This window comes from Arachis hypogaea, chromosome 19 (assembly GCF_003086295.3).
Source record: "Arachis hypogaea cultivar Tifrunner chromosome 19, arahy.Tifrunner.gnm2.J5K5, whole genome shotgun sequence".
NCBI classification, from domain to species: Eukaryota; Viridiplantae; Streptophyta; class Magnoliopsida; order Fabales; family Fabaceae; genus Arachis; species Arachis hypogaea.
In genome coordinates, this window is record NC_092054.1 from 159170036 (window position 1) to 159197151 (window position 27116).

A 27116-nucleotide genomic window follows, 5' to 3' on the forward strand; every position below is an offset into this window, starting at 1 on the left:
ATTCCTTTGTTGATTGATAATTGGAGAGATTGCTAATTGGTTTGGAGTACACTAAGGCTAGTCTTTCCTTGGGAGTTGGCTAGGACTTGTGGCTCAAGTCAATTCATCCACTTGACTTTCCTTTCTTTAGTAAGGGTTAACTAAGTGGTAGCAATGAACAATTCTCATCACAATCGAGAAGGATAACTAGGATAGGACTTCTAGTTCTCATATCTTGCCAAGAGCTTTTATAGTAGTTAGTTTATTTCCATTGCCATTTACTTTTCATGCCTCTCATCCAAAACCCCAAAATAACTCATAACCAATAACAAGACACTTTATTGCAAGTCCTTTGAGAGACGACCCGAGGTTTAAATACTTCGGTTTATAGATTTTAGGGGTTTGTACTTGTGACAAACAAATTTTTGCATGAAAGGATTATTGTTGGTTTAGAAACTATACTTGCAACGAGAATTCATTTGTGAAATTCTAAACCGTCAAAAATCCGTTCGTCAAAATGGCGCCGTTTCCGGGGACTTGCAATGGTGTTGTGTTATTGGTTATTGTACATATGTGAATATTGTGAATAGATTTATCTTTTGTTGTTTCTTAATTTTTGTTAGTTTTATTTTGTTCTCTCATTATGAATTCTCACCACTTTGGCTTTGAGTTTGGTTCTAAGTGTGTTGTAGGAAATGTGGACTTTAATGGCAACATGTACCATGGATGGAACCAACAAAGAGGGGAAGAGCCTCAAGGAATTGATCACTCCTATTGGCAACAACCTCCGGATACTTATAGGTATAATTTCCATCCTAATGCATGCCAACTTAGCGGCTATGATGATTCTTTTTGTGACACTCAACAACCACCATCATATGCCTATGAATCTCATCCTCAACATGAACCTCAACCATTCTCACAAGCCTTTCATCACCAAGCACCACTCTATGATCCATATCCATCATATAACCAATCATCCATACCATATTTTTATGGCCATTATGAGCAAGAACCTCTAGAATCACCACAACCTTATCAAGATTACTACCATGAACCACCTCAACCCTCACCATCTCCATACCCTTACCAAGAAGAACCACCTTCCTACTATGAACCCTCTCTCCAAAATAATGAACCTTCCTATTCACCCCAAGCCCCAATAGACGATCCTCTCACTTTGTTACTCCAAGGACAAGAAGCCATGAAGCGGGATACACTTGAGTTTGTGACCAATTTGACCAAGGTGGTGCACACTTTAGCCCACCAATGCTTGAATACTCAAGGTACTTCCGTAACCACACGTGAAAAGTCAAAAGAAGAGCAAAGCATGAAGGAGAAATTGGAAAATTCGGTGGAAAAGGAGGAGTCAAATTTTGTGTTGGAACAATTGGAGGAGCCTATAATCATTGAAGAAAAGGAAGAAGTGGTTGAAGATTTAGGAGATGTTGAAAGTCCATGGGAATGTAACATCATGGAGAACTCTTCCAAGAAGTTTGATATTGATGTTGAGGAGGGTGCGCAATCTCCAAGACATATCATCGTTGGAGACTTGGAAGAGGCTTATCAAGAGATGGATTCAATCATGAATGAATTTCTCTCTACAATGGAATCCTCTCCCATTGGACATGAAGTTGAAAGTATAAAAGAGTGTGCACAACCCCCCATACCCTTGGTGAGCAATGAGAAAGAGAGCTACCAAGAGGAAAACGTTAGCATGGTGTATATCGAAATTGAAGAATATGAAGAGGTTGACCAAGAATTGGATTTATTCATTAATGAATTTCTATCCAAAATTGAACCACCTCCCATTAGGCAAGAAATCAAAGTTCTTGAAGACAACACCAAGTTATGTGATAAAAGGGGAAAGGTTGAAATCAAGGAAGCTCGCAAAGAGGTGGAAATACACAAAGAAGAGCACAAGGAAGTAGACCTTGCATTGTCTAAGTGTGGGGAAGCCCCTCTTCCCAAGTCACCATTCAATACAACATTCAAGTGGGTAAAACTCTTATCCCTTAGCTTTAATTTCTCACTTGAATATGGTTTAATTGAAAATGATGGTCAACTTAGAGCTCTTTGTGGAGTTAAAAGTATAAGAGAGTTGTGCAGTGGTTGGAAACATCATTCTAAGCTCATGATGGTTGTAAGCTCAACATTCAAGAACAATGGTTGGTGTAGAACCAAATTGCATGGGTCTAGGAAGTTGTTTGGAAGCTTCTTTGAGAATTCTACATGTCAACCACCCGGAAAGAAAATGTACGAAAATCGAATCGAAGACAGGTGTGAAGATAAGATATGGGATCCCGGTTCGCTATGTAAAGACCAACTATGGGGACTCATATCTTGGGTAGAACTTTGCCCAAGTTTGATGAATATGGTTGGAAATTCTGTCAACCAATTGAGGAGCAAAGATCCTTGGAGATTCAAGGATGAGTACAAACATAAGCCACCATGACAATAAGCATCTCAAAATGTCCAACTTAAGGACTTAAACTAAAAGTGCTAGGTGGGAGACACCCCACCATGGTAAACTCTTTCCATTCCCTTTTAAATTTGCCTAATAAGTGATTTGAGTTACCATTGTAGGTAGATGTTTCATACAAATTTGTTTGTACAATTTAATTGTTAGCTTAGTCACATGCATGTTGTGTTTAGTAGTAGATGAATAATATCAAAAATTGCATTTTTGTGAATTCGATGATGGTTGAGTGAATAAGAGTTGTGAACACTAAGGGGAGCACCCATCAAGTTAAAAAAAAAAAAAAAAGAGGGGGCGCGCAGACGCGCACTACGTGCAGGCGCGCCGACTGTTAGATCCCGGAAGTTCGCGCGGACGCGCACCTGCTGCGTCCGCGCCGATTTGCTGCTGCAAAAGATTGGGCCAAACCCCAGAGAGTTAAGCCATTTCTGGGCTAGCTCTAGGCTCCAGGCCCAACCCCATCTGCGCGAGCGCGCGCATCGCGCCAGCGCGCCATTTCACAAATTCGTCAATGTACGCGGACGCGCACTTGCCGCGTGCGCGTCCTTGCGCGGTGCCACCAAACTAGGCCATGGACCAGAGAGTTGGGCGTGCCTCAAGCCCATTCTAAGCCTAAGGCCCAATCTCTTGTACGCGTGCGCGCATGGTACGCGCACGCGCCCCTGCCTCATATGCCACCCCACGTTTACGCGCACTGTACGCTCACGCGTAGATCTCCATTCCCCTCAATTCACGCGGACGCGTATATGCCGCGTGCGCGCAAATCTAGCGGCGCGACTCCCAGGCCATTCTCCAGAGAGTTAGGCCTGAGTTGGGCCAACTCTAAGCCCCTGGCCCAACTCCATGCACGCGTGCGCGCACGGTCCGCGCACGCGTCCTTTCCTTTTTCTGCTCATCCCCGCTTAAGCGCGTTGTACGCGCACGCGTAGGGTCCACATTCTCTCAATGGGCACGGACGCGCAAGGTGCGCGCGCGCGCTAATTCAAAAATCGGGATAACCCTAGCTCGCGAAGCACACTGCGCAGTCGCGCAACCCACCCCCCAACCTCCATCTTCTTCTCCTCGCCCCATCTGTGATCGCAGCAGCAGCACCGCCTCCGCCGCCACGCCATCTTCACCGCCGGCGACTCGCCCTCCCTCATCATCACCTTCTCTTCCCCCTCTCACCACCACCCATTCTCTCTCTCTCTCACTCCTCTCTTCCTCCTCCCGGCCGAAATCCCACCGCGCCACCGCCTCCGCCTCCGCGCCACCATCACCGCCTTCCTCTCTCTCTTTTCCCTTCTCTCTTACTCCTCTGGCCGCCTCACCTTCTCACCATCGCCGTCCCTCCGCCCTTCCGCCTCTCGAACCACCGCGCCACCGCTCACGGCGGTGCCAATCTGTCTCTGCTGCCCTATCGTCGTTTCCCCCCTTTTCCGTTTTCCGTTTTTCCCGGCTCCCAGGTTCCTGCTCCAATTCTGTTAATTCTTTTCTATTTTTTCCTTTTTATTTGTTCATTCATGTTCGTTTCTAGAATTGCATGTTAGTTAGTTAGAATTGGAATGTTGTATGTTAGGATTAGTTAGAAATACTTGCGGTTAGGTAGCTAGGACTGGATAGAGGATTCTAGGCCTGATAAGTGCTCTGTATGTGCTTACTTGCTGTTTGTCTGTTTGTATGTTGTATGCTGGTTTTGGACTGCTTTTTATGCACTTCTTGTTGCCTGAATGCTGTATCACTGCTGCTGTGCTTAATTGATGCTGCTTTCTTACTGTTTGTGCTATTCTGCTATCCGGGAACGTCCAATTTTAAGCCGGAATGCTGCCCGATTTTCAAGGAAATTAGTTTCATTTTGATTTTTATTTCAGTTTTGGGCAAATTTCCGTCCCTTTTGACTTCCCGGATTTGCACAATCATCGTGAACATGAACCGCAATTTCTCGTTCAATTGAGCCTATATATCATCATATCACTAATCCACTTTTCTAACCCACTAATTTCTTTCACCATTTTACTTACACTCACTTTTAACCCTCTTTAACAATTCTTTCATGAATATGATGATATTGGTGCCTTTTGCATATGAGGTGTTACCTTTAATGAGGATTACGGTTTTGGTTCAGTCACTTATGCTTACTTGTTCACTTTTACATATTCAGTGCAACATCATGATTGCTCTTTGATAATGGTATCCTGAACATGTCTTCTTTGTTACATGCTAAATGTTTTATATATTCTATCACATTTTTTTCAGGATGTCGGATAAAGGCAAAGCCATAGCCACCGCCTCTAAAAGAGAAAACACTCTACCCCCTCCATTCCTTCCATCTACAAGAACTATGCTAGGAATCCATTGCAGGACGAGGATAAAGAGAATCAGCAGTTGCCTTCTACCAATCCTGGCAAATTCCCCAATCTCTACTGTGAGCTTCGGTTCTCTAGGTATCGAACCACGAAGCTAAATATTGAGAAGAAGTTGCTCCTACCTAATGATGTGAGACGGCGCATTAATGGTCGGATCCTTGAGTTGGGTATTGACTTTGTTGACCGGGATTTGGGTGACATTAATATCTCTTGGGTGAAGGAATTCTACTACAACTTCTTCTGTCCGACCTTGGATTCATTTCAGCTGAGGGGTAGAGAGATTATGCTCACCGAGGCCGCCATTGGGGAGGCATTACATTGCCGATACATTCCGCATGACCAGTGTGCCCATCATCAGGCTGAGATAGCCATCCATACCATGACTTTTGATTATGAGGCGCTTCGGCGCGTGATTGGGATACCGGAGGCTTCTTGGGTTATGGATGCGGGCAACACCAAGCCAAAGGGGATGTTATTCACTCATTTGACTCGGGAGGCCAGGACTTGGCAGATGATCTTCGCCCACTACGTCCTGCCTACCACCCACTTTTCTGAGGTCCCCATGGAGATGCTTCTGCTGATCGGGTGTGTTATGGAAGGGAAGGATGTCTCCTTCCCTAGACTTATCCGACAGTGCATGTGGCGAGCGCATATTCGTGGCCTACTTCCGTTTCCTACATTGGTCACGAGTATGGCAGCCCTGGCTGATGTCCCGTGGTCAGATGATGATGTGCGACCACCACCAGCTGACGCAGATGACAGGGAGATTACTATCCCCTGGGGTGTTTGGGTGCACGAGAAGCCACCTGCTAGCCGCCGCTCTCGGGCTCGGGCTGTCATAGGGACACCTTCACCACCAGCCCCTGCAGCTGGCCCATCATCTTCTACAGCCGCAGCTCCTCCACCTTCTACAGACCCTCCAGCAGCACCTGAGCCTACCTATCTCCTGGTCCAGCGTCTCTTCCGGTTCTTAGAGCGAGAGCGACACCATGTCAGACGCCGTTTGGATCGGATGGACCAGGCCCTTATCTCTCTGGGCGCCGAGCTACCTCCGCTTCCCGATTCTCCGGCCTCCGATGAGCAGGATCATCAGGAGGAGGACGCGGAGGCACCAGCTCAGCAGGATGCCCCTGACACTACAGAGCCAGCACACATGGAGGCACCACCTCAGACACAGGAGACTCAGCCGGTCCCACAGCCACAGTCAGAGCCAGAGCCTATCGTTGTACCTCCCACTGATCCTCCGGTTTAGCCTCGCGGACGATGCTTAATTTTAAGTGTGGGGAGAGCACCGGTAGCATTATTTGGGAACCGGTGAACTTTTTTTCGGCCTAGTTATCTCATTTTGCACATTTTTGTATATATTTTGATGCATTTCTAGTTTGCTTTCGATACTTTTATTGCTTATTTTGGATTTTAGATATTTTGATGCTTTTGGATATTTTTAGATATTTTGGATGATAGATTCCATATTTTAGTTTGATTTTTCTTTATACATTTTTGCATAAGAAATTGGTTTTGAGTGAAAAAGAAAAGGGTAAACTAAGGAAAATTTTTGAATTTTTCAATCACAACAATGCTTAGTCAAACATTGAGGTTTTTCAAGAAGTTTAAATATAGGGCATTAACCCAATTGATTGGAAGAAAATTTTTGAAACTTGCTTGAATGTCATACCTTGTGAAGCATGTATTGAATTGAGAACACAAGCTTGTGAGACTTGAGCCTATTGATGTGGTTACATTTCTATCACCACTTATTTTCCATTCTTGTGTGAAATTGTTCTCTTTCCATGATTGTGATCCTTAATTTGCTTGATTCTATATATCCGTTTATTTCTTGTGTTTGTGCATTTATATGATTGAGGCCATTATTTCATTTGCCACTTACCCAAATAGCCAACCTTTTACTCTCCATTGTTAGCCAATTTTGAGCCTATGCTTAACCAACTCATTTTTATTTTAGCTCTATTACAATCCCAAGGCGGAAAACCAATGAAAAGTCCTTGTTTGGATCCTTGATTGGCTTAGGCTAGTGAGTGTGAGTGTCATCCAAGAGTGGGAAAACTTTGGGACATTGGTTGGGATAAAAGGGTGTTTGTGTTTTGTATTTTTATATTGGGGAATTGGTACATACTCATGTATTGATTAAATGTATAGACCTTATGCATTGATGTTCTTGTGTATAGTTTGAAAGAAAAAGAAAAAAAAATGAAAAGAAAAAGAAATAAAAGTGAAAAGGAAAAAGAAAAGAAAAGAAAAGAAAAAAAATGTATATAGAAAAAGAAAGAAAAAAAAAGAAGAGCAATAGAGGGGACAAAATGCCCCAAAGTGAAGCTCAATAAGAATCAATGCATAAGTGTTATGAAATGAAAAGAAAATGCATGAGTATGTGAAAAAGTGAGGAATGGGTAGTTAGATTAGTACTTAACTGTATAGGTCATTATATAGGTTGGGTGGGAAAGTCTATGCTAATCAAAGATTCAAATCTTAGCCCACTTGACCATAAATGATCCCACCTTGACCCTAACCCCATTACAACCTAAATGAAAGACCTCATGATGAATATATGCATGCATTGAATAAATGTTGATTGTTAGAAGAAAATCAAATTTTGGAAAACATGATTAGAAGAGAATTGAGTGAATTAACCCTTAAACACTTGAGTGAATAGAGCGGATACACATCCGGTGAGGGTTCAAAAGTTCAATCACATGTGTTCACCCACATTGTCTATATTCTTGCAAGTTTGAACTCCTTTTAACAATTCAATACAATTGTGGTTTGGACTTGGTCCTTATTACTTAGCTCTTGTACTTACACATGCTCTCTTGGGAATTGATTTGTTTGAACTAAGCATTTCCAATTGCTTTAGATAGTTGCATTTAGATAGGACTCATATAGTTTAGTTGCATTCAATAATTGCCATACCCCTTAGTTCCTTCTTATTTTAGCATGAGGACATGCTAAGGCTTAAGTGTGGGGAGGTTGACAAACTCCAATTTGACGGTTTGTTTTGCATTGAATTTAGAACATTTTGATAACCTTTTGTCACATTTAGCCTAAGAATTAGCATGGTTTTGTTATCTCTTCCATAATTGTGTTTAAGTGTAAAAACATGCTTTTTAAGCCTTATTTTGGTGAATTCTAGTTTCTGTTTGATTCCATACGATGCCTTGATGTGTTTGCTAGTAACCTCAGGTTGAAATAGGCTAGGCATGGATCAAAGGAAGCAAGGAAGGAAGCATACAAGTGGAGAGAAGCATAAAAAGTCAAAGAAGCAAAGTCAGCCATGCACGCGCACGCGCACAAGGCGCTCGCGCGCACATTACAGAATCGACCAGGGACGCGCACGCGTACCATGCGCGCACGCGCCGATGCTGGCACATGACCTCATTAATGCAACACGTGCCTGGCGATTTGAGAGGGTTTCTGAACCCATTTTTGGCGCCAAATTGCTAAAGGAAAGGAATAAAAGGATGAAGGATTAAGGGGAAGGCATCATTATCACTTAGGACTTTTGATACTTTAGATGTTAGTTACCATTAGTTAAGTTGGAACTTTGTAGTTAGTTTTTAGAGAGAGAAGCTCTCTCTTCTCTCTAGGATTAGGATTAGGTTTAGGTTAATCTCTCTTCTTAGATCTAGGTTTAACTCATGCTTTGATTCACTTTTCATTTACCAATTCTTAATCTTCTCCTCTTCCTCTTTCTAGTTGTGTGCTTTAATAATTGTAATTCTTCATTTTGTTTTGGATATATTGTTGTTCCTTGGTTTTCTTTCAATAATGCAATGAGGTAATTCATGATAATTGTGATTTCCTTGATTGTTGTTGTTAATTCTTTACATTCAATTGTAGTTAGAATTCATTCTTGTTGTGATTGACTATACTTTTCTTTTGTGCCTTCCAAGTGTTTGATGAAATGCTTGGTTGGATTTTAGTGTAGATTTTGTTCCTCTTGGCCTAGGTAGAGTAATTAGTGACACTTGAGTTATCTAATTCCTTTGTTGATTGATAATTGGAGAGATTGCTAATTGGTTTGGAGTACACTAAGGCTAGTCTTTCCTTGGGAGTTGGCTAGGACTTGTGGCTCAAGTCAATTCATCCACTTGACTTTCCTTTCTTTAGTAAGGGTTAACTAAGTGGTAGCAATGAACAATTCTCATCACAATCGAAAAGGATAACTAGGATAGGACTTCTAGTTCTCATATCTTGCCAAGAGCTTTTATAGTAGTTAGTTTATTTCCATTGCCATTTACTTTTCATGCCTCTCATCCAAAACCCCAAAATAACTCATAACCAATAACAAGACACTTTATTGCAAGTCCTTTGAGAGACGACCCGATGTTTAAATACTTCGGTTTATAGATTTTAGGGGTTTGTACTTGTGACAAACAAATTTTTGCATGAAAGGATTATTGTTGGTTTAGAAACTATACTTGCAACGAGAATTCATTTGTGAAATTCTAAACCGTCAAAAATCCGTTCGTCAGCAATCATATGGAATGCACCTACATTTCTAATGATTAGTTAGGCTATTTTAGAAAATTGTTGTGTTGGATTAGTAAATCTTTAGGTAAATTTGAGATATTACAATGATTTCATGATGCATTGTTTGTGTCACTATTTGAAACTATGAATGAAATTGATGTTAATATTTTCAAATTTAAATCAAAATCTCAATATAACAATATGTAAGCATGAGAATTATAAATCTAGTAATGACCCACTGGTCAATTTCAATTAAAGATAACTTAAAATTTCAATTCAACACATAGCTTAAACAAATCTAAATTCAAACCATAATTTACACTGGTCCATGCCACTTAAACAAAAAACACAATTCAACACGACCAAAGATAATTGAAGACACTTAAACATCTAAAATCAAATAACAGTAATCGAAACGTTGGACAAAATATTATTTTCTATTGAGTAACCAAATGATAACCAAAATAACATAACAAACAAAATCTAGAGATGTCCCCAAGCTCTAAAAGGTAATTTTGCCATTAGATTGATCTTCTGTGGGAAAAATATGTGGTGCACCATTCTGGATCACAAAAAAATAAGCTTTTTTTCAGTTAGTTAACTTAATGATTGTTTCTTCTTGTAGGATCCTGTTGCTGCTACACTTTTGTTTTTGGTCAATGGATGGCTTGAAGGTGTTTAGGATTGGGCTGAGCTACTATAGCACCTAATTTCTTGGACTGAATTGATGCATTATTGGGCTGAATTGCTAGAGTGTTGGGCTCTACTGCTGCATTAAGCCTGTTTTTTGTTGTCATTGGTTAAGTGAGTTGTGAGAATACTTTATTTCTCTTGTTCTCTTTCTTAGCTGTTAGAGTAGGTGAGAATGATGCCTTTCTCTCTCTTTTAGAAGCTTTGGTAGTTTGTTGTTGTGTTGAGGTTTGGGCCTATCAAGGTCATCAAATTTACAGAATCAAAATTAAATACATAAGCAAACTAAATTGGGTTGGTCTAGTGGTTAGCTCACTAGTCCGCTTAAGTAAGTGTTGGGGATTCAAATCCCGCCTTGTGCATGCAGCAACCCATTGGCCAGCGACAAACTCTTAAATGGAGCTCAGTACCGCGACGGATTAGTCCTTGACCTGCCGGATTGGGGGATACCGTGAGACGGATTAGTCCTTGACCTGTCGGATTGGGGGATACCGTGAGAAATAAAAAAAAATTAAATACATAAACAAAAGGTAATATATATATTGATCGCTGAACCTTTTTTAGTAATAAATCAGTGAACTAAATGTTGAATTGGTTCTTACTTGTCATGCTGGACACATGACTAAGCAATGTCATTTCGTTTTGGCACTTAAACAAAACAAAAACGAAAAGAAGAAGAATTTATATGATATGTAAATCGTTATATCTCTCTTTATTTTTCAAATTGACTTTATTTTTACCTTATTTAAGAGCTAAAACGAAAAGATGTTATTTAGCTATATGTCTAACGTGACAAGTCAGACTAGCTTAGTATTCTGCTGATTGACTCAACGTTAAAAAGAATTCAGAGACTAATATGGTGCTTAAAACTAAATCTTGAAAACCAGTATAATAAATTTTAAATATGAAAAACTAAAATAGTGAATATCGTGAATCTCAAGTACTACTGTGAGAATTTAATCGTATTGATTAGGTTTGATTAATTAGCAGATTAACAGAATCAAGGTAACATTAGATGCATAACGTTAATTTATATATTTTAATACATCATCCCAAAAAAAGAAAAATATTAATTAATTTATATATCTTATATCCGAGTCAATTCTAACTGCAATTAACAATATTCCTTTTAAAAATAAGTCTTAAAACAAGAAATATTCATTAACAACAATAAATGAATTTTATTTTCATACTACTCAAGACTTTATGAATAGATGAAACAAATATATTATGTATATATTAAAAATTAATTATTCATGTAAAATATATTAAAATATAAAATATATATTAAAAATAAATTAAATAATATATATTTATATATAAATACATAATAATTAATTTAGTAATTAATTTTAAAATATAAATAGAATTGTTTTTGGAGTAAAATGATGCCCACTTGTAGTAACTTGTAAGTACCACCTTAAGGCAGATTGAGGTTTTCCTTCCTCCTATATCCCTAATTCAATGTGTGTAACACCAAAAAAAATCTGTAGATACACGTGATAAAAATGTTATTGAAAAAACGTTATAGGAATTATAAATAAATAGTTACTTTTAAATATTAAATTTTGTATATTTTTCCAAATATATTGAAACATAGTAAGTAATATTTAGTGTCACAGCTTGTTGTCACTCATGTTTATCTGATTGACGGATAATAATATATTTTTTGAAAGAAAACATTCATAAACAACTAGTTTTGACAACACATCTATCTTATTTTTGCATAGTATCGTGCATAATTATTCAGACTAATTGTTTATCTTGTTTTGATGAGAATAGAATGACTAGGTTTATGCATGTTTGATAGACAATTAATTAAGTCTATAAAAAATTAAATTTTGGTACATGAAATATTAATCCTTGTATGTGTCTCAAAATCAGTTATATTTTCTTCATAGCAAATACTAAAAATATTTGATATAATTAACAATGTAATTATTTCACGCACAAAAACTATGTTTGCTATTGACCATAATTACTAATATTTTGTACCGTAAGCTTTTCAGACGAATATATCTGCTAACTGAAAAATTTAATTCTATATTTCTATACATAGTTTAAACTTGAAAGCTCATACTAAATAGTTAACGAATCTAAAAATTAATTCATTTAATTGTGATTTCATTCCATAATCACCCTCCAAGAATCTTTTCATCCCATTTCTGTTACATACATACTTATTATACACTCTCTCTTTCTGTATATATACATGTCTCTTTCTGATGGTGGTTGCAGCGCCATCCATAACATACACCATGAAGCACTCTCCAAATCCTTGCTACGTACGTCACTAACACTTCCTTTTCACCCTCTCAGTGTTTCTCTTTTAGGATATTGATTGATGATTGTATGCTTGTTCAGGTGATTGGTGTGATATCCGTGGTTGTGATACTGGGATCAGTAACAGAATGCAGAAGATTGAACGGCATTGAATATCCTGCAATCAACTGCAGAAAGCACAGTGCGGTATTGACTGATTTTGGTGGCGTTGGTGATGGAAAAACTTCCAACACAAAGGCATTTCAATATGCAATAAGCAACCTGAGCCACTATGCATCTGATGGTGGTGCACAGCTTCTTGTGCCACCCGGCAAGTGGCTCACTGGAAGCTTTAACCTCACAAGCCATTTCACTCTCTTTCTCCAAAAGGGTGCTCTCATTCTTGCATCTCAGGTATATATAATACATATACATGACCATTTAATTTTTTATGTTCATAATATATGAATGATGCATATTGACAGGATGAATCAGAATGGCCTCCACTTCCTGTTTCATGACCATTTAATTTTTATGTTCATAATATATGAATGATGCATATTGACAGGATGAATCAGAATGGCCTCCACTTTCTGTTCTACCATCTTATGGAAGGGGAAGAGATGCTCCTGATGGAAGATTTAGCAGCCTCATCTTTGGAACTAACCTCACTGATGTTGTGATCACCGGTAACTATAAAAAATAATTATATATATTTTAGTTGATCATTTTGAAGTCTACAAATTTGTAACTGTCTATGTATTTATAAGGTGCTAATGGCACAATTGACGGGCAAGGGTCATATTGGTGGGCCAAGTTCAAACAGAACCAATTCAAACTGACTAGACCGTACTTGATAGAGATCATGTACTCTGATCAAATCCAGATTTCAAATCTCACTCTGCTCAATTCTCCATCCTGGTTTGTTCATCCGATATACAGCAGGTTTGATAATTATCCTTGATATACGTAGTGTGTATGTTTTGACTATCTATTTCTGAGCACAAGTTTCATATGATATATGTTTCCAGTAATATAATAATTCAACGGCTTACGATTGTTGCACCAATTGACTCTCCCAACACAGATGGAATAAACCCAGGTAATGTTAATGTTTGAAGTTGCAGCTGGTATTTATATTGAGGAATAGTAGGAGTGAAGTGCATTGTTTGTTGACAGATTCATGCAGAAACACTAGGATTGAAGACTGCTACATTGTATCGGGAGATGACTGCATTGCAGTGAAGAGTGGGTGGGATGAATACGGAATCAAATTCGGGAAGCCAACGGAACACCTGATCATCAGGAGACTGACATGCATATCCCCCGACAGCGCCATGATTGCATTAGGCAGTGAAATGTCCGGTGGCATCCGAGATGTGAGGGCTGAAGACATCACGGCCATCAACACGCAATCGGCGGTTAGAATCAAGACAGCAATTGGCAGAGGAGGGTATGTTAAGGACATATTTGTCAAGGGAGCTCAATTGCACACCATGAAGTATGTCTTCTGGATCACCGGTTCATATGGGTCGCATCCTGATAATGGTTTTGATCCAAACGCGCTTCCTCAAATCACTGGGATAAACTACAGAGACTTCACTGCTGACAATGTCACATATTCAGCAAGACTAGAAGGCATCTCCAAGGACCCCTTTAGTGGAATATGCATTTCAAATGTCGATATTCGACTCAGTCAAGAGAAGAAGAAGCTTCAATGGAATTGCACGGATGTCTCTGGAGTTACAAAAAATGTCACTCCTCAGCCTTGTGATTTGCTTCCTCTCAAGACACAAGCCCATGACTGTCCTTATCCAACTGACAAACTCCCCATTGATAGACTTCAACTCCATACTTGTTCACTTTAAATTTTCTCCTTTTTAATTTTAATAAATAAATAAGTAATGCAAATCTTACAACTCCTTTTTTCTTCTTCTTCCCACTCAATGGCATGGTTTAAGCTTAATTATTCTGTTTGAGATACATGTTACTTGTGTTAGTTATTTTATAAAATCACTAATTTATATACTTCTAATCATAACCAATTTTTCATTCTCAAACTATTAACTTGAGATACAAGTCATAGAACCTAATAATCAGAATTGAGAATCTAAAAGCTTAAAATTAAAAATAAGAAATAAAAGAGCTCCGAACAAAAACCGTTACAACTTACAAGGAGGAAAGTCCAGCGATTTGCTGACATGGCAACAACAGAACCCCTAAACGGCAGCGTTTGGCAGCTCCCGCCTTTTTTCCATTGGGTCGAGAGAAAGATAGAAGAGTCGAGAACCTCTGTACTGTTGGTTCCTCTGCTCATTTAAATTCCCTTCTTCTCCCTTCATTCTTCATCAGAACAAAGAAAGAAAAAGAAAAAGTACCTGTGCTACTTTTGCGAGATTCAACCTTATCGTTCTTCTTCGTGGTATGGCAATGGCGGATGTTCAGATGGGTGAAGTTGAGACCTTTGCATTTCAGGCTGAGATCAACCAGCTTCTCAGCCTCATCATCAACACCTTCTACTCCAACAAGGAGATCTTTCTTCGCGAACTCATCAGCAATGCCTCTGACGTACGTATTTTCCTCCTTTTTCACATGCTCTCTTTCTATTGAATTTTGGATTCTGACTTGTGCATTGTTATATTCAGGCATTGGATAAGATTCGATTCGAGAGCCTCACGGACAAGACCAAGCTGGACGCCAAGCCTGAGCTTTTCATCAGGCTCGTCCCTGACAAGACCAACAAGACCCTCTCCATTATCGACAGCGGCATTGGAATGACCAAAGCAGGTAATAATGCAACTGTGTAAATATATCCTCTTTTTTTTTTCAAACTTGCTATTTTATGCTCATATGATTCTTGTTTCTGTGCGTGGTTTTTTTAGATTTGGTGAACAATTTGGGCACCATTGCGAGGTCCGGGACGAAGGAATTCATGGAGGCGCTGCAGGCAGGTGCCGATGTCAGCATGATTGGCCAATTCGGTGTTGGTTTCTACTCTGCTTACTTGGTTGCAGAGAAGGTGATTGTCACCACCAAGCACAACGACGATGAGCAATACATTTGGGAATCTCAGGCCGGTGGATCATTCACTGTTACCAGGGATGTCAATGGTGAACCACTTGGAAGGGGTACTAAGATTACCTTGTTCCTCAAGGAAGACCAGGTAACCAAAAATAGAGTACATTTGTCAATTGATTCATAACATGGTTGAATTGTAGAACTATATGAATGATGAATGATTGATTTTGTGACCAGTTAGAATATTTGGAGGAGAGGAGGATTAAGGATCTTGTCAAGAAACACTCGGAGTTCATTAGCTACCCTATCTACCTTTGGACTGAGAAGACAACTGAGAAGGAGATCAGCGACGATGAAGATGACGAGCCTAAGAAGGTGGAGGAAGGAGACGTTGAGGAAGTTGATGAAGAGAAGGAGAAGGACTCCAAGAAGAAGAAGAAGATCAAGGAAGTCTCCCACGAGTGGCAACTCATTAACAAGCAGAAACCTATTTGGCTCCGAAAGCCCGAGGAGATTACCAAGGAGGAGTATGCTTCCTTCTACAAGAGCCTCACCAACGACTGGGAAGACCATTTAGCTGTGAAGCATTTCTCAGTGGAGGGTCAGCTTGAGTTTAAGGCCATTCTATTTGTTCCAAGAAGGGCACCTTTTGATCTGTTTGACACTAGGAAGAAGATGAACAATATGAAGCTCTATGTGAGGAGGGTGTTCATCATGGACAATTGTGAGGAGCTCATCCCTGAGTACCTTGGATTTGTCAAGGGTGTTGTTGACTCTGATGACTTGCCCCTCAACATCTCTCGTGAGATGCTGCAGCAGAACAAGATCTTGAAGGTGATCAGGAAGAATCTAGTGAAGAAGTGCATTGAGATGTTCAATGAAATCGCAGAGAACAAGGAAGACTACAACAGGTTCTATGATGCTTTCTCCAAGAACTTGAAGTTGGGTATCCATGAGGATAGCCATAACAGAGCCAAGCTGGCTGATTTGCTTAGGTACCACTCTACTAAGAGTGGAGATGAGATGACAAGCTTGAAGGATTATGTTACGAGGATGAAGGAAGGTCAGAAGGACATTTACTACATCACTGGAGAGTGCAAGAAGGCTGTTGAGAACTCCCCGTTCTTGGAGAGGCTAAAGAAGAAGGGGTATGAGGTTCTGTTCATGGTGGATGCCATTGACGAGTATGCTGTTGGACAATTGAAGGAGTACGACGGGAAGAAGATGGTGTCTGCTGCAAAGGAAGGATTGAAGCTTGATGAGGACAGCGAGGAAGAGAAGAAGAAAAAAGAGGAGAAGAAGAAGTCCTTTGAGGAGCTCTAAAAGGTGATGAAGGAGATCTTGGGGGACAAATTAGAGAAGGTGGTTGTCTCGGATAGGATTGTGGAGTCGCCATGCTGTCTGGTGACAGGTGAATATGGTTGGAGTGCAAACATGGAGAGGATCATGAAGGCTCAGGCACTGAGGGATAACAACATGAGTGGGTACATGTCCAGCAAGAAGACCATGGAGATCAATCCAGACAATGGAATCATGGAAGAGCTGAGGAAGAGGGCTGAAGCTGACAAGAACGACAAGTCAGTGAAGGACCTCGTGTTGCTTCTGTTTGAGACAGCACTCTTGACTTCTGGCTTCAGCCTTGATGATCCCAACACTTTTGCTGCCAGAATCCACAGGATGCTCAAGCTGGGTCTCAGTATTGATGAGGAGGACACTGGTGTGGACGAAGAAATGCCGGCATTGGACGAGGACGGTGCTGAGGAGAGCAAGATGGAGGAAGTGGACTAAGCGCAATATTTTCTGAACTCTACATTTCATATTTTTGCTTTTTGTAGTTATTAACTATCCATTCCTCGCTGGATGAAGGATATCTTTTTACGACGAAAATAAAATAATAAAATATTATGAATAAGTGTGCACATAATTTAATTGGGAGCTACTTAGCTGTTAAGAATGCCTTTTTTTTTTAATATTTTTTTATAATTAAAATTTAACACAAATGATCGATTAAATTATTTATTAAAATTAGATCCAACAAATTATTTTAACCGAAAAATTAATAAATTAATTTTAAATTAATTTAAATTAATATTTTTTATATAAAAAATTACTACAATATTTTTATTATAAAAAATAATATATATATATATATATATTAATTTTAAAAATTTTAAATTTTAATCTGTGATGCTAGAAAAAATAATTAAAATTTAAAAATTTTAAAATTAATAATTATAATAAAAATATTTTAATAATTTTTTATAATAAAAATATTGTTTGATAATAAAATTTTTTAATTAAATTAATTTATTTGATCTAATTTTAATAAAAATAACACAATTTAATTAATTATATGTGTTAAAAAAAAAAAACTCCCAATTTAATTACCGATTGAATTAATTTTTCTTTTAATTATTAAGTAAAATCCATGCTTCTTTCTGATGCACTTAGCGCTCGCAGCTGATACTACATATGCTAGCGAGAGTAGTAGTAGCTGTATAGCGGGTCTTCACTCCTCACTTTCACTCATTCTTTGTTTTACGTATTTCCTCTCTCTACTGCCTTTCTTCCTACCCAAGTTTCTTCCTCTCTCTTTCTTGTTATTCCAATTTCCAAAACCACATTTTCACGCTAAATCTCCGCATCACTTAGTAGAACGAAGATATACCCTTCACGAGTGAGATTAACTGCTTTCTTGATTTCTTTAGCTGCATTGTTGTGTAGTGAGTATCCACGTCTTTTCGCTTCGGCAACCTCCGCTAGCTAGGTTCTTTCTTTCTCTAATCTCTAGAAGGAAAAAGAAAACAGATTTCAATTTTTTGAGTCAATGACTCGTTGACGTTGGCCGAATATTTTCCCCAAAAATGAGCGAAGAAAGTGGGACTGCGGTATTCTCGGCGTCTTCTCCCTTTGAAAGGTACACTTTTGCTCTCTATTCTTTATTGCTTTCGACAGTTGAGGAACTAGATCCACATTATGTGTTGTCTCAACGTGAATGGTGCTCTTTTGATTTGGCATGCAGGCGCTCGAAAATTTCATATTCAAGAGAGTTTCTTCTCTCCTTGGCCAAAGCAGATGGTACGGTAAAATTGCCAAGGGAGGTTAAGCTCTCATCTCCATGGTAAAAAAAAATAGATAAAGAAGGGAAAAAACTTTTCTGCTTTTATGTTTTGAAAGATTACTCTGACGCCTTCCGTTGATTGCTTGATTTGTGTGTGTTTATTGAACAGTTTTTTAGACGATGCATCGGGTCTTCTATCGCCGCCTTTCTGTGTTCCTGGTATTTTGATGCTTATATCATATTATTATGGATGATTGTTGCAATACTGTGGTTTTACTTTCACAAGATCGGCTTCGTAAATTTATGTTTTGATACAAATTCTGGATGTCATGAACGTCTGACCCTAAGTTACTCTGAACATTCTGGATAAAGCTAATCATCTACTGCATCGGAATAATGAACCCTATCGGCCTCCTTGCACCTACAAGGTATGGTTTCAGCTATAGTATTTTTTTTTTCCTGCTCAGAAAATTAACTTGTCTACGACGAATTTATTTAATGCGTGGAAACTTCTTTGTTTCTTTGTTTTTTCAGGCATTCCCTCCTTCAAGTAGCGATGGTAAGGACTTGCTTAATAGTGATACACCCGGATCTGCTGAGAGCACAAATCAAGATAAAGCAAAAGCAGAAGGCGAAAGATGGAGAAAAGGTACAATCCTCTCATTTGGTGCTTCATTGCAGTCGTCATAGGTTGTCAACTTGCTGACTCTGATAAGCTTTACACATATTGATAAGATACACACGACAAAACTTGTTATGGAACTGTGTATTATACAATATATATGCAATACCTGAAGATGAATTAAAATGCAGTTACAGTCAGACTGCCAAAGGAGGAAATTTGGTATTCAAGCAAAAACACTGATTCTGAAGAATATTCAGGCACATCTCTGGTGTCTCCAGCAACCAGACACTTGAATGTTTCACAAAGAGCAGGTCTGATTCAACCATCCAACGTGCCAAAGGCTACCAAAGGTTGTTGTCTCCAGCACCACCAGGTGAGTTTGTTCCACAAGTCCATGAACCATATACATACAACTCTGAACGTTCTATCCATGTTGGATGATAGTATGCACTTTATGGACTTTGAAACACATTCAAAATTTCAGATGGTGAATCCACCAGGAACTCCTCTTGTCATGGAACCGCTACAGGGAAGCAAACCATCAAACTTCTTCAGCCAGGAGAACTGTGGGAATAACCAAAAGAATCATGGTGAAGTGGAATATGAAACCCTTATCCAGGAGATGAAACTAAGTAATATACCAGTTTGTGTCCATGTTTCTCCACCAGCAATCGAAATATGTGATCTCTCAGAGTCGGACACTTCTACTACTTCTCCTGTAGAAGGTGACAAACAGTCAAGTTCTTACAGCAGCAGCATAGATGGAAGATCAAATTCTAGCTTTGAACTTTGTTTGCCTGATGAGGAGAGTTTGATTTGCTTTGATGGACCATTCTTGATGTCTGATGTGGAAAAATTGACAATGGTTGATGATTCAATGTCTAGTAGCGCCCCAAGCTCACCTCGCGATATGATTGAGAAGCTAGTAGAATCTTTACTCAATGATGAAAGCTGTCCTGCACCACATCTGAACGATCCTATAGTGCATCATGGAGCTGGATTGGAAGGCTATGGTTATCTTCCGCATGCACAGCATTCTTACACGGAGTTCTGTTCCAATCAACTGAATCTGCAAAGGGATGAACAAACGCATGGTAGTTTCCAGAAAAACTCCATCTATTCAGCAATGTTGTCTTCTGCAGCATCTCACTCTCTCCCATTCAGCACAGCTTGTCAACCCTTTGCTCTTTCTCACGATGAGCTGAGAAGAGTTCATGATCAGCTGAAAAGGGCTGATAATCGAATTGATCAATCAAAGCTCCAGCAGAAGATAAATACAGGAAACGTCAACTCAGCACCTAAAGTGTATCACATGTTGCAATGACACCACTTCACAACCTGAACTCAATGCAGAGCTGTACCTTGGGGAGTTTTTTGTAGGAAGTTATGATGATTTCATTTGCTGATTTTTTTTTTCCATTCATTGTTAGATTCTCATAGTGATAGCAACATCAATCATGAATTTGCACGCAAGGCAGTGGCACCCATACTTCGAATTTCGTGAAGGACAAGTAGCCAGATATGTTGTCCAAACTGGAACGAAAAGGACAATTGTCCGCTTGAATGTTTCATATTTTTCAGTCAAATACTAATAATTGCGAAATGTATATACAGTAGCTAGCATCAGAAGTAGTTTACGCAATAAATGGGTACACGTATATTCAGCTGCTTGAAATACCGTATTACATCAAAGGAATGTTTAGTAGTGATCACAGATAATGGTACAGCAGCTAAAGAGTAAAGTGGTAACTTTAGCAGAACTATGCAGTTGCCTTTCATCAAACTTGGCATTCTGTTTGATTTGATCACCAGTCAGGATAAGATATAGTTCGATTGAAGTTTTTGAAAAGTCGACACTTAAAATTTTGGTTTTATTCCTTGATTTGGCTATCTTTTCCTTCAAACATATTAAGCTCAAGGGAAATGTACATGGTTGATGAACCAATTGAGATTAGGTTATAAATAAATAGTAAGTATATTTGATTCTATTTTGAAAACATTGGTTTCAAGTAAACCAGGCCCGATGGCCTTCCATTATTTATAAGCCAGATCAAAAATTTTATACTGCCAATGTCTACACTTTTGTGCTGCCTAAAAACTGCCTTGCTAGTTGCTAGAATTAAACCAAAAAGTCTGAAACACATATTCGGTCCTGTACATACATACACAGAACTAGGAAAGCTATACATAGGGGCTTTATTGTATTCTTTTCTAACAAGTTGATTGATATATACATGATCTAAATGAATGCGGGGAATTGAAACCCTTGCTTAGTCTGGAACCTCTCAGCTTGCTGCCCTTCCGTGGCATCTTCATCTCATCACGCAAAATCCTAATCAATGACAACATCTAATTTGTGAAAAATGAAGTCATTTTCTGCCTCTGCCGCATCTAAGTAGCTGTCTTCAACTGCCCACCAGTCATAGGTCTATCTGCATTGATGTAGCTGTCTGTTTCGAGTTCCACCTCATACGAGGCAAGCAACCTTCTCTGCATGAACATATATGAATCTCATTATTCCTTCTATCCTTGAGCATGCAATTTGATGTCAACCATAGTAGTCGTTCAAGTTTCTACAGAGATGAGAATTTCAATATGTATGTGATGCTTTTGTAGGAATGTGGCACGACATAGACAGTTTCAAATAAATGAGGAACATCAGCATACCACTTCAAGCTATGTATCCACAGGAAATAGATTCATTATAAAGATCAAGCACTTAGATGCTGAAATATAACAGTGGGGTGAGCCTCAAGTAGGAAATATTCTGCTCATCATTACATACTTAGTTATAGCAATATAAATATCAATGACACAAATACTTACATGATCCTCAAAATCTGGGCTCCTTAAATTGATAGACAGATTTCTCATCAGTAGTAGCACCTAAACAGAGTATGATTTAGTAAGTACTTCTCTAACATATATTTATAACTTCACATTTCTAATATCCGTCCAAAGTCAATATTTCAAAGCCTTTGTAGAAATAAGGTTTCAATATCTTAACTCCATTTAAGGAGTAGGAATTATTTGTTTGAAGCAAATGGAAATGGACTGTCAAAAGAAATGATTCATCGGACAGTAAGAACACAGGCAAACATACCGTTTCAACATCTATAGGATCCATCCTTTTTAGTTTCTGTAGATGCCCAGTTATGCTTGGGTCAAATACACTGCCAATGAAGCGGTACACTTGAGTGAAATCCGGAAGAACTGAATGAAAGGGGAAAACGTTAGATTGACAATTGAAACAACAATAAATAATTAAATATTAAACAAATTGTCACATAGCCTGATTATGTGTGTATTTTTATCATTGATCATGGAAGGCCAAGTTTGGCACTCATGATAGTATCTAATCAATGGGGAAAAATCTATACATGCCCAGGTCATGCGACACTGTCACATTAGAGGATACATCTCCCCATAATTACTTCTTATGCCAAATATTCTTTAGTTATAAAGCACAATGTGTACAGACTATGCTTATAACAGCAATCTACAACCTTGTCATGCATACAGTATAATGTGATGTAACAATCAAATATGAAAAAATAGAAAATTAAATCTTTAAAGGCTTGCCTCTCAAAGGATGGCTATTGTTCCCTTGAACATTAGATTCACCAGGTGCTTGTGCTCTGGGAGTGCTTTCGCTGCTACTACAACAGTTATTTACTTTTTGCCCTAAATACATGATATTGCAAACACAAGAAATTAGTCAATAACTTTAACAAATCATATAAACAACTTCCATTAACTATTTGTCATGTATTTTTCCAAGTATGGAAAGTCGCAGCCTTTAATACCATGCAATGCATTGGCTTTTTGCTGCAGGGTGTTGTTTGACCAGGAAGACACCGCAGCGCTAACAATAGGTGTTTTAAGCATTGCTGAAGAATCAGGCTGCAGGACATGTCCACATTCAAGCAAAGCAGATGAAGACTGAAATGATCCAGATACTTGCGCGAGTACTGGTGCTGCGATATATCACTTGTAATTATTAGATAAAACTGAATTGTGTTTCCAAAAAGTGTATGGCAAAGATTACAACCATTTTTAGAAGCTTTCTGAGGATATGGATGAGCGGCTTTTCGTTTTGGTCTGGGTGGAGGAAGATGTTCACTTGTCCCGCTCTTCTGAACTTTTAGAAAGTATTTCTGTGCATGGCTACGTATCTGCAAACTCATCAGTAAAAAATAATTTTCAGAACTTAAATGGGAATAGAGGCATCTGTTATCTGTAAGTCAATTTAATAAGATACACACCAACAACTCTTATAAAATTTCAGATACTTTCAGATCTGTCAACCCGTCAACTCTAAAAGATATTCTTTTAACCTATTTCTTACCCATAAATTCCATATACAATCATATCCATCAATTCATTGAATCTGCAACTTTCTATAGTTCAAATTCCAATACATTTTAATCCTTCTATAGCAGGCACATGGAACTCACATAATACGTCAATTAATCTACAGTTGATGCTCTTCAAACTTTCAGCAAAGGATCAGCAGGTTGATATGCTTAATGGTTTCGCAACTTTTGTCTCTCACTCTCACCGCAGAAGAAAATTTTAATGAACAGAGGTTTCACAAAAACGCCTACCAGCACAGGCGCATCAAAAGTCAGTGAGAATGACATGGGAATCCAAGGAGATCATGACCTAGTAACACAGAATGACCAAAAGGAGAGGGAGTGCAGAAAAGGAAAAAGAAAAAGTTACATAATTTCATTCTGGACATCCTCTAATTCCTCAAGCAAGTGGCAAAAGCTATAATCTAACGACCAATTTAGGGAAACAGCATATTTCCCTTCCAGTCTAAAATTGCATCTGAAATTACCTGGATAACTGTCTTCGATCCAACAAATGCTTCAATCTTTTTCCAGTCACGGTCAAACCTGATTACAGGATGAAAAGAACAAGCATCATCAGATGATGTAAAATGGTAGCAGCAGGACGAGAAAAAAATTAAAAAAAATATATAAAAAACCAACAGAGATAGGAACTACAAATTAACTTGCATTTGAATGATAAATTTAATTTAGTGAGTTTAATAGTCTCTGTATTAAGTTTTTAACATAAATATGATTCTTGAGTACTAATTAAAATTTAAATTTAATGCTTCATTTTGCTACTAATTTCGTACTCAATTAGTTCTTTTTTATGTATATGGCTTCTCCCACATGAATTTACTCTAGTTGACAAGTGAGTTAAACCTATATTTAAATGCGACTTTAGTACATAAAGCTATTGCCTTTTGTTCTCAATTCCCATTCTCTCACTGGACAAGTGACAATACAACTCTGCTCTATCCCAGCTACATCATTTGCCAAGTTGATATCTAATCTTCAATTCGTTCGTTCATACAAGATTATCAGACTAAAAAATAATTTCAGCATCTGATGCAAAATTTTGATGCTATAAAGTAACTAGCGAGCAAAGGTTTTCTTCCTTCCCAATAGGAGAGAAAAAAGAAATCCACAAAAGTGAAAGAACTCATTACACTAAAAAACGGATAACAAAGTAAAAGCAGCCACAGAATCCAGCAACACACAACCATTCACAGTGAGAAGCGCTAGCTTGGCTATCATTTTTTTATCTTACATTGTTAATTCATCACTACTCCAGGTAGAATTTGAAATTTACCCCTCCCAACATCTTCAAACTCACCAAATTCACCATAGATCCCAAGATTTTAAAATTCAAAGCTTCACAATCACATGTAATTGTACCAATTCCTCAGAAGCAATTCTCCACAAATGCATGTCACATTTGAACTTCATAATTCACACATTACATCACATTTTCAGAATAAATAAATTGGAAAGGATAAAAAGATTGAGACTTTACAGTTGAAGAGCTTCGAGGAACTTGTCGTGCTCGGGTTCGGTCCAGCTCTCTCTAGATTTAGTTATAGTGTATGGCTTCCGCGTCTTCTTGGCGGGGTCCTCCGCCGAGTTGGCGGTGGACGCCCCCGTGGTTGCGGCCAACGGAACGAGGCTGGGGAGCGCACTGGGATCGAGGTAGAATCCCTCTGAGGGGTTCGGGTTCTTCGATACCATTTCTGTGAGTTTTAAGCAGAGAGAGAGAGAGAGAGATGCGGCTGTTATAGCTGCGAGTAACAGAAATTTATAGGGAATTGATTCGAGGTTGTTTCTTCATACAGTTCGCTTTCAGTTAGGTGCATGACCAAGACCAATGCCTGTTCACCACGTCATCATTTAAAATCTTATAGAGACACAGATTGAGCAGTTTACACTTTACAATGCACTTAATTAGTTAATTAAGCCAAACACTAATTAATCAGTATTCTTTTCTCAGTTTTGTGCATATTTTTATTGTTTATGACTTGTTAATAAAGAACCATAGAGTTGTAGCAGTTCATTTATAAAGTATTTTGTTAACATTTTTGTATGATTAATTAATTATAGTCCACTACTTTGGTTTGGAATGGGGATTGGGGAAAGAGGAAAATTCGAAAATATATATCAAAAGTGAAAAGCACAAGACATTTCAGGAGGTAGTTGTTTGCAATACATGGTCATGGTGTGTCCCAATTCCTCTCAGCCCATGTGCTCATTTATTATTGTTATGCCTCTCAAACTACTTTGTGCTTTGCTTTGGTTGTCTACAGAACTAGAGCTTGGCTTATAGAGATGGTGAAAACTTGGATTTAATAGAACAAGTAAGAAGAGAAAAGTGGCATTGGATTTCCATGGTTAAAGAACTAAGAAGTCGGTTATACACTTATACGTGTCAGTGAAAGGGTGTGTTGGGTCCAAAGAAGATGGGCCCACAAACCACGCAGTCCAGAAGATATCCAACAAGATATTTTGTGGTAGGCCCATGATTGTACGGTATGGACCAAAGCCCCTTTGCTTGGATTTCCCTTTCCATCTGTGTCATAACTCATAACGCATAACCATCAGTCATTTGTTGTAGAAATAGATCCTTTCAATTTCTTTAACAATTTAGAGGATAAAGTATAATTTTTAATTTTTTAATTTTTTAATTTTTTTTAGTTTTATTTATAAAATTAATAATTTATCACATTTTATTTTTTTAATGATTAAAAAAAATTAAGAAGATCTATTTGCATTTATTGCTACTGCACTTTGATATCTTTATTGGATTTCATTGGTGGTGTAAAAAAAGGCAATTGCATTTCAATTATTGATATTGTGTGTAAGTAATAAACGGTAATTGCTACAGTGTTTAAAGTTTAATGTTTATTACCTTAATTTGTTAAAAAAATTAAAATTAATATTTAATTTAAAACTGTTATAAAATAACTAAATAAGGAAGATAAAATAAAGAAATATAAATGAAAGACTCTAGTATTAATATTCACTAATATTAATATCATCCTACCATAATAACTATAATTTATATATTAATACTATATTTGTAATATGAAGAGAAAGAAAAGCTTCGTAGAGAGAGAAGAAATGCTTTTATTGATGTGTAAATGGCTTCTGATTAAGCCTTCTATTTATACTTGTGAAAGTCTAACTTTCTTCAACATTATTAATTATAATCTATCTTGAGAATGTTAGCTTCTCATAGGAATGGGCATCCACGTAGTTATCCTTATCACAACACTCCCCCTTGGATGACCATTTAGGATTATTGCCTCGTTAAAACCTTACTAAAGAAAAACCCAGTGGGAAAAAAACCTTAGTAAAGGAAAAAGAGTACAATATCCTTTAGTGATGGGGACTGCCTCATTAAAAACCTTGTCAAGAAAAACCCAATGGAAAAAAAACCTGATCAAGGGAAAAAGAGTACAGTCTCCCCCTCTTGCCGACATCATTTAATGTCTCGAAATCGGCGCATTCCAATCTCATGTACCAATCTTTCAAAGGAGGATTTTGGGAGTGACTTTGTAAATAAATCTGCCAGATTGTCACTTGAACGGATCTGTTAGACATGAATTGTCCCTTGATTTTGAAGGTCATGAGTGAAGAAGAATTTGGGAGAAATATGCTTTGTTCTATCACCTTTGATGTATCCACCCTTAAGTTGAGCAATGCATGCTGCATTATCTTCAAACAGGACAGTTGGAGCTATCTTATGATCAATCAGTCCACATGATGATAGAATATATTGAATCAGACTCCTCAGCCAAAAACACTCGCGACTAGCTTCATGAATCGCTAGTATTTC

The 27116-nt window shown here is 38.2% G+C and overlaps 3 protein-coding genes, 1 long non-coding RNA gene and 1 pseudogene across 8 annotated transcripts; 4 read left to right on the forward strand and 1 right to left on the reverse strand.

The window, feature by feature from the left end:
- Positions 1–3403: 3403 nt before the first annotated feature.
- Positions 3404–14111, forward strand: LOC112777338 (probable polygalacturonase). The gene is made up of 10 exons (XM_025821692.2): positions 3404–3422; positions 3484–3903; positions 4527–4627; positions 4799–5252; positions 5526–5824; positions 12346–12657; positions 12812–12932; positions 13014–13188; positions 13275–13345; positions 13423–14111. Exons 1-10 carry the CDS (start codon positions 3404–3406, stop codon positions 14109–14111), a joined length of 2661 nt encoding a protein of 886 aa, XP_025677477.2.
- A 500-nt stretch (positions 14112–14611) lies between these two features.
- Positions 14612–17139, forward strand: LOC112780073 (heat shock protein 83-like; annotated as a pseudogene).
- Positions 17140–18039: 900 nt separating this feature from the next.
- Positions 18040–18604, forward strand: LOC140181959 (uncharacterized). The gene is made up of 3 exons (XR_011877664.1): positions 18040–18178; positions 18284–18382; positions 18492–18604. It is a non-coding gene; the product is annotated as an uncharacterized lncRNA (long non-coding RNA).
- A 120-nt stretch (positions 18605–18724) lies between these two features.
- Positions 18725–20419, forward strand: LOC112777211 (uncharacterized). Its single transcript, XM_025821521.3, has 3 exons — positions 18725–18750; positions 18857–18971; positions 19136–20419. The coding sequence occupies exon 3, from the start codon at positions 19342–19344 to the stop codon at positions 20269–20271; it is 930 nt and encodes a 309-aa protein (XP_025677306.2). The 5' UTR covers positions 18725–18750; positions 18857–18971; positions 19136–19341; the 3' UTR covers positions 20272–20419.
- Positions 20420–20950: 531 nt separating this feature from the next.
- On the reverse strand, positions 20951–25637 carry LOC112777212 (protein REVEILLE 6). Of its 5 annotated transcripts, none has more exons than XM_025821527.3 (9): positions 24801–25637; positions 23791–23848; positions 22999–23122; positions 22754–22924; positions 22530–22631; positions 22051–22160; positions 21774–21833; positions 21615–21673; positions 20951–21520 (listed from the first exon to the last, which is right to left on the reverse strand). In XM_025821527.3, exons 1-8 carry the CDS (start codon positions 25010–25012, stop codon positions 21659–21661), a joined length of 852 nt encoding a protein of 283 aa, XP_025677312.1. In that variant the 5' UTR covers positions 25013–25637; the 3' UTR covers positions 20951–21520; positions 21615–21658. The 5 variants fall into 5 exon arrangements, with proteins under 5 accessions (XP_025677312.1, XP_025677309.1, XP_072083889.1 ...); XM_025821524.3 differs by lacking the exon at positions 21615–21673 and having other exon boundaries at positions 20951–21437; positions 24801–25152; positions 25488–25633; XM_072227788.1 differs by having other exon boundaries at positions 20951–21673; positions 24801–25152; positions 25488–25600.
- Between the last annotated feature and the right edge of the window lie 1479 nt (positions 25638–27116).

Excerpts from the sequence above, each read along its gene's own strand:
- LOC112777338 (XM_025821692.2), top strand. Across the intron at positions 5,253-5,525 it reads TTCTTGGGTTATGGATGCGG|ATGATGATGTGCGACCACCA; the intron begins GCAACACCAAGC and ends TCCCGTGGTCAG. Across the intron at positions 13,346-13,422 it reads CACAGATGGAATAAACCCAG|ATTCATGCAGAAACACTAGG; the intron begins GTAATGTTAATG and ends GTTTGTTGACAG.
- LOC112777211 (XM_025821521.3), top strand. The coding sequence starts at position 19,342 with ATGAACCATATACATACAACTCTGAACGTTCTATCCATGTTGGATGAT.
- LOC112777212 (XM_025821524.3), bottom strand. The coding sequence starts at position 25,012 with ATGGTATCGAAGAACCCGAACCCCTCAGAGGGATTCTACCTCGATCCC. Across the intron at positions 22,925-22,998 it reads TCAGAAAGCTTCTAAAAATG|CACCAGTACTCGCGCAAGTA; the intron begins GTTGTAATCTTT and ends GATATATCGCAG. Across the intron at positions 21,438-21,773 it reads GCCCAGATTTTGAGGATCAT|AGAAGGTTGCTTGCCTCGTA; the intron begins GTAAGTATTTGT and ends ATGTTCATGCAG.